At 41.2% G+C, this 7,218-nt stretch overlaps 1 protein-coding gene across 2 annotated transcripts in view; it reads right to left on the bottom strand.

The window, feature by feature from the left end:
• Nucleotides 1–807: 807 nt before the first annotated feature.
• The window catches only part of niban2b (niban apoptosis regulator 2b), a 37,909-nt gene continuing 31,498 nt past the window's right edge, over nt 808–7,218 (bottom strand). The window contains exons 11-15 of one of the 2 annotated variants that reach the window (XM_061037442.1): nt 5,465–5,578; nt 4,927–5,034; nt 4,153–4,264; nt 1,896–2,744; nt 808–1,814 (exon numbers count right to left, since the gene is read on the bottom strand). In XM_061037442.1, coding sequence (XP_060893425.1) covers nt 1,675–1,814; nt 1,896–2,744; nt 4,153–4,264; nt 4,927–5,034; nt 5,465–5,578 — 1,323 coding nt within the window. In that variant the 3' untranslated portion in view covers nt 808–1,674. Of the gene's footprint in view, nt 2,745–4,152; nt 4,265–4,926; nt 5,035–5,464; nt 5,579–7,218 lie in introns of both variants that reach the window. The other variant, XM_061037441.1, reaches the window with a different exon arrangement.

The following is a 7,218-nucleotide window of genomic DNA, read 5'->3' as shown; positions in this document are numbered from 1 at the left end:
AATCCTTGATTGTTTTAAAACACTAATGTGTACCTGAAAGAATTCAGGGGTCTCAAACAGAGAATCATACTAAAAGTTAACGTGCGCCCAAACAATTCAGATTTATAAAACCATTTGTAAGCACACCTGGGTAAAAAATTCCCTTTATAAATCACAAGCCACCTGGAAATATGCGTACATAGATCAACCCCCATATTCCATCAGGTTTGTTTTTATAGATCACAGAGTTTGCGTGGGAAATGGCGTACACCAGTTTTAGGCACCATTTTGTGCGTACACAACAGTTATAAATGAGACGCCAGCCAGTGTTAAAATACTGGGCAAATATTTTTGGATTAAAGGAAAACTAATCCTTCTCAGAAGTTTGGAACAACCGGACGTTTTATTTGGATTAAAACCACGTTTGGATTACCTAATCCTATCTGATTACATCCTTTGTTTCTTTTGAATCTATCCGACAGCTTCAATCTGTTAGATCACTTTTGAAGAACCGGGCCTGGATGTTCAGTTTCATGTCTCATTAGATGAAGCAATCAGAGTAAACTTCTGATGTCTGCTCATTCAGTATCAGCTCAATGTAATGATTTTTGTATTTGAAAAAAATGGATGATAACAAAGTATCTGGCCTTGTGTGATTTTTAAAAGACCAACAAAACTAGGAGTCTCTTCAAGTGAATCAAAGACAGTCTGCTGGAGATGTGTGAGTTAACTAGGAGTGTGTGTGTGTGTGTGTGTGTGTGTGAGAGAGAATGTCATACACCGTCCATGACTTTAGCAGCAACAACAGAGACCATAAAGACAAGCGTATAATAATTAATCAATAGTGATTTATTATCATACACACACACACACAGGTAAAATAAATCTAAAAGGACATTGTTCAAAAAAAGAGACAGGGTGCAGAAAAAATAAATAAAACAGGGCGTGTAGAAATCAGCAGAGACATGAAGGAAAACATATAAAATTATGTAAAATGACAGTTTGATGTTGGCGGGTCCAAAGACACATTTATACAAAATATACACAAGCTTTCTTTGTTACGGGATACAATCGTGTTCCTCCCAACGGCACAAAAGAAATTGTCACGTCGTCAGACATCACATCAAGACAATTATAATGCATAATGTAAAGTATCTTCTGTTTGTCAATTAGGTCCAATAATAATCAAGTAGGCAGGTGTCTGATAACAGAACTTATATTTACATGAAGAAATATTTTAAAAAAAGCTAAATTTCTGACAGCACTCAAAGGCCAAACTGCAGTTAAAAAAAGACTGAAGACTTTACATGTGTGTTTAAGAATGAATTTACATGTTTGTTTTTTTTTTAAACCAAATCCACCTGAACTGAGGCTGCAACCTGTCACATGCTCATGAATCACCATTAGGAACTCCTCTTGTGCTCACATTCATACCAGGTGAAGAGAAAACTAAGTGTGGAACTTGTGTGAAATGAAAGGTCAGACTTTGTTCGGGATTTTCTGCAAAGTTGTGAACATTTGATAGGAAAAAAATAATAATAATAATTCTAAAACAATGATGACAGCACCAGAGCCAAAGCTTTACGATGTCTGTAACTGATGTGGAAACTGGTTGAATCATCGTTCTTACCCAGAAGATAAAACCCAGAAAACAGGGCAGGTTTGAGTTCATGTAAAGAAGCAGAAATCCTTTCATCACTGCTCGGTGGGCTCAGAGTCACTGCGTTTGCTTTCTGCCTCTGGTGCAGCCGGCTCACCAGTCTGCCGCTCCTTAGGGTGCTCGGCAGCAGGCTGTGGGGCTACTGTACTGGGTGCCACCTCCTCCTGTGGCTCACCTGTCTGCTGCTCCTCAGGGTGCTCTGTAGCAGGCGGAGAAGCTTCTGCACTGGGTGCTGCCACCTCCTCCTGTGGCTCACCCACTTGCTGCTCCTCATTAGGGTGCTCAGCAGCAGGCTGTGGGGCTTCTGTACTGGGTGCCACCTCCTCTTCCTGCTCCTCCCCCGCGTCGCTGCAGGGAGATTGGAAACCGCTATCATCGTGTGGAGGCGGGGGGAAGTCTGAAGTCTCCTTTGGAGTGGGTTCTGTAGCTTCAGACGGGGTTTCCTCAGAAGGAGGTGGCGGTGGAAGCACCTCCTCTGACTCTTCCTGGTTGCATCGTGGTGGTTCCTCCTCCATCGCTGGCTGGCTGTCTTCTCCTTTACCTTTCTCCTCAGCAGCTGAAGAGCTTTCTGTAGGAGCTTCAGCCTCCTGCAGGACTTCTTTACCCTCAGGTTCTACTTTTACTTCCTTAAGCTCTGAACTCTTTGATAAGACTGAAGGCATCTCTGATGCTTCAGGACTTGCAGGTCCGTTCTGCTGAAGAGAAGCTTTTTCCTCTGAATTCTCCTCACCTTCTCCATCTTTAGCTCCCTCCTTCTCCTCCTCCTCCTCCTCCTCTTCTCCGTCCTCCTCCATGATGTCATCGACGCAAGGCACCTCCACAGACAACTCACTGGGTGGTATTGGGGATCCCTCTTCCTGGATCATGGACACCACCTGCTTCATCCTCTTCCTCTTTTGAGACGCCCCACCCTCACCCTCAGCCTCAGCATCACCCTGAGGCTCCTCCCCTGCTCCGTCCACCTCCTCCTGCGCTCCTCCGTACTCCCCTGCCCAGTCGATGGAAGGGTTTTCTCCCAGAAGGTGCAGGCTTGGGTCGCTGTTGCTGAGGACGATGCTGTCTCTGTACAGGTTGTGTCTCCTCTGCACCGCTGCCTCCTTTACAGCTGCACATAGAAGGAGAGAGAACATTTCAAAATATGTACATATCAAGGAAAATTACCTCTAGGTACTTCATGAGACCATTTTTGTTTTTCGCTGATAAATACGACCAGATACATGCTGTACACAGATAATCCACCAGGGGACAGCACGCAGGCCCTATAGGACCTTTGCATGGAACGTTAAAAATTAGACTTAATTAATATTTTTGTCAATTCTTAAAAGAAAAAAACATTCAAAGTGTTGCTGATGCTGCATACGAATAATTACTTGATTGAGAGCATATAATAACAACATATTTTGTGGCTTATTTTATAGTAAAAGCAAGTTGAAAATGTTCGTATCAAATTTGATACAGTAGGTTTTATAGGTAAAAATGTGTGTATCATATATGATACATTGGGTATTTAAGGTTATTATGTCAATTAACAAGAATTACAGGTCACATATTATACGTCCTTTTCAACCAGTTTAAATAAGTCTCAGAGCTCCCCAAAACGTGTGTAAAGTGTCTTGTTCTAAATCCACTCTGATCCTGTATTTGATCATGTCTATAAACCCCTCTATTTCAGCCCTGCTCAGAACAGACTGTTTCTGTGTCTGTAGCTTTAAATGTAAATGAGCTGTGTCTGACCACGCCCCCTTTCTGGAAGGGCTTGGTTGACTTGGACTTTCTCGCTCCATGTCCTATTGTTTACGGTGAGAAGGCAGACTCAGAGGGCAGAACAAACACCTAGCCGTGGGAGTGTCACCCACCTGGGGGAGGGGCTACTGTCCTTTGTGATGTCATAAGGAGAAAATCTCCAAACGGCCTGTTTGAGCACACATTTCCTGAAAAGTGGAGCAGGCAAAAGAGGGATAGGAGGGATTTTGCATAATATGAGACCTTAAAATGTCATAATTTGAATTATTTATAGTGGATTATTATTTATGAGCGATATTGTGAAAACGTGTTCACTGCAGAAGCATTTAGAGCTCAATGGTTCTCATTTTATGTCTATGAGTTTGATGAGTTTTTGTTTTTTGCAGCACTAAAAATTCTAAGATGGGAAAATAAGTAAGAAAACAAAAAAAGATCAAGTGTTCAATAACTTGCAGGTATTTCCTGCTGCTATTTTTCCCCCCTCTTCCATCTTTGTGTTTTATCATGTGTTCATGCTAACGATGTGATTTTGTTCGGTGAAGAAATGGTTTGTTATTAGTGTGGTGAAGTTGGTCTGATATCTATTGAAAATAAGACACAATGATGGAAATAATAAAGTAAAAAAAAAGAAAAAAAAAAAAGAAATATTACGTCGCCAGTAGGAGAAATGTGATTTCTTATGAGATCGGCATACAACAGAATTCCCCAGTAAATCAGGGAACGGATCTTCTGTATAAAGAACTCTGTGAATCTACGAAGTGGAGACTGACCCATCATGATGTCCTTCATGACTGACTGCAGCACCACCTCCTCAAAGATGTTCTCCACCAGGATGAAGCGAGAAAAGTCCTCAAAGATCAGCTCCTGGAAGCGCGGCAGCTCCTAGTATTCAAAACAGTAACAGTCAAACCAGTCAAACAAACAACATACCAGGGGGAATCATTACTGCCAAAACCTTTTGTACATTTCTATATGATTTTTATTAAAGGTCACATAGTATCCTCCTTTTCAACAAGTTTAAGTCTCAGAGCTCCCCAAAACATGTTTATGAAGTTTCTATAAATCCCTCTATTTCAGCCCTGTTCAGAACAGGCTGTTTCTGTGTCTGTAACTTCAAATGTAAATGAGCTGTGTTTGACCACGCCTCTCTCTGGAAGGGCTTGGGTTGCTTGGGCTTTCTTGCACCATGCCTAATTGTTCACGGTGAGAAGGTACACTTAGAGGGCAGAACAAACACCTAGCAGTGAGAGTGTCACCCACCGGGGGGAGGGGTTACTGCCCTTGGTGATGTCACAAAGGGAAGATGAAAACACCTGTTTGAGCACACATTTTCTGAAAAGTTGAGCAGGCAAAAGACAGAGAGGACGGACTTTTCTCATAATAGGCAGGTTTTGTAGACAGACTAGAGACACATATTAGTGTTCAGAAAAAACTGGTAAGATGTGTTTTGCATAATATGTGACCTTTAATAAAACAAATAGGTGAATGAGAATATTTCCTTTAATTTTTGGAGGTGTTGGGTGACAAGAAGCTGTGAGACTCACCGGGGAACAGGTGGGGCTGAGCTGCTTCAGCATGTAGGGGATGAAGATCTGAAGGAGAGCCTCGCGGAAGAAACGCTTCCTCACCGTGCTGCTGTCGTAGTCGAATTTCTGAGACAAAACAGAAGAAGAAAATAATTATTACCTCTGTGAACCCTAACCTTCAGTCAGGACAGTCTAAGAGCTGGAGCGGAGGTGGGTTTTAAGCTTTCTGGCAAACCCACCCACCTGTCATTCAGGTCAGCTACACGCCTTTATATGAATAACACTTGAATGGATGAGTTATCAGAAAACTCAACCCCCATACAGTGTGTGCCAATAGAGACTTAAGCTAATCAGATGTATTTCTTTTCATGAACCAGGCTGTGAACATGTTCAATTCTGCTGTAAAAACTGGCTTTTGTACGCAGTGGCGGTGTGTACGACTTTTAGTGCGTCAGCAACCAGCGTCAAGCGGACCCTTGAAGAACGGCAGGATTTTGCACTACTGCGTCGGCTTTATTTTTTAACACCAGAGGTTGCTTCTTGGTGTGTGTGTTACCTTGATGACCCTGTCCTGGCAACGTTGGATGGTCTTGCACAGCTCTTCTGAACCCTGAGCCTCCAGACTCTGATGGAGGATCTGCTCAAACGTGTACACAGCATCGTCCATTTGCTGTGAACACACAAACACACAACAAAGACTGAGTTACAAACATATATATGTACATGTTTTTTATAGAAGTTTTAACTTATTAGTAGTTAAACAGATGTATCAATAGTGTGTGCAAGTTTTACACTGTTGAAGCAGCACTGTTTTATTTCTACTTCAAGTTTTTCAACACTGGTTGGATAGTTGAAAGACATTTTCAGACAATTGAAGTTTGAAAAATAAATAATATTGCACAGCTCCCACAGGTGTTGTATGGGCATCACAATCACTCAGACTGCAAAACAAATCTACCTTTGAGTACAAATACAGTAACCTGCACCTGAACAGGAGCCCTGTCCCACTCTCACCGTTTAATGATCTGCTTCAAATCAATGCCCTGTATTTAAACTCCTCATCACTTACTGTTCTCCTATTCAAGTTACCAAACTACCAGCAGAGGGCGATCATCATCCTCATGCAATGCTACTTTACACACAGCTTTTAGAATCGGCTGAGTAAAGGAAGCAACAGTGAAAATGTTCTGTTTTTCTTGAAAGTAACGCAACCTGGAGATAAATGACATCATGTTTTTTTTTCATAATTCATCAGCTGTAACACCGACAGGCAGGATGAATAGATATGTATCACACAAAACAGTGAGAACAGATCTCTGGGAACATGTTTTAGTTCAAACAAGGACAACGTATAACCTCACTGCACTTCTGTCCCACCATTAAATGCTTCATGTTAAATTAGCTAATAACTCCCTGCAGCGACAAAACTCAAATATTGACCTCATTTTCATTTCATTTCCTTAATTTAATTTGTTCTGCTGACTTTGAGATCTGTGTGTGTAACATCCTGATCCCAAGGAAAAGGAAACACAGAATATGTCAGTTCAAACTAAATAAACAGAACTGAAAGCCGACAGCTCAGTGGGATTTGATGACTAACTAAAAGAGGGAATATCAGAAAATCTGTAAATGTGGCTCTTTTATTATAGTCATATTAGAAATAAAGACTTTAACAGTCTGACTGAATCAAGCCTGGGATCTGTACAACCTAGATGGAAAGATATTGTAAGTCAATAATCCATATAGAGTATTTTACCAAGGAGTACAGTATTAGGGCCACATTAAGGGGAAACAAATCTGAGATTTCAATATTAAAGTCATAAATCTACAAGAATAAACTTGGAAATGTTTGGCATTAAAGCGGTAAGAGAAGGTAGTTTTACATTTACAAGAGTAAAGTCATAAAAGTAAGAGAATAAAGTGGTTATTATAGTCTATAGTTATATCAGAAGAGCAGCCGCCCGTAGGAAAACGAGGAGCGTGTAGCATTCTGTGAACTTATAGTTTAGTAAAGGTTTCATAAATAAGGATTTACTCCCTCTTTAGGCACATCAGCATCACAGTGTCATGAGTATCAGGACCCTGAATAGATACTGCAACAAACAGGGGGAGTAAGAACCAAACTGACTTGGAGAAAATCGTCTCTTTTGTGGCAGAGGAAATGTCTTTAAGTTTTCTCCTTTCATCATTTTCACGCCGGTGGACGTCTGCTCTTCTGATACAACCTTTAGAAACATAATTTTAACCATAGCCTCATTTAAACAACGTGCAACGCCTGAATTTCCCCTCTGGGGATCAATAAAGAATAAT

This window comes from Labrus mixtus, chromosome 5 (genome assembly GCF_963584025.1).
Source record: "Labrus mixtus chromosome 5, fLabMix1.1, whole genome shotgun sequence".
In the NCBI taxonomy this organism is placed as follows: Eukaryota; Metazoa; Chordata; class Actinopteri; order Labriformes; family Labridae; genus Labrus; species Labrus mixtus.
Note: the sequence above shows the minus strand (reverse complement) of the source record. Positions and strands in the feature narration are given on the sequence as shown.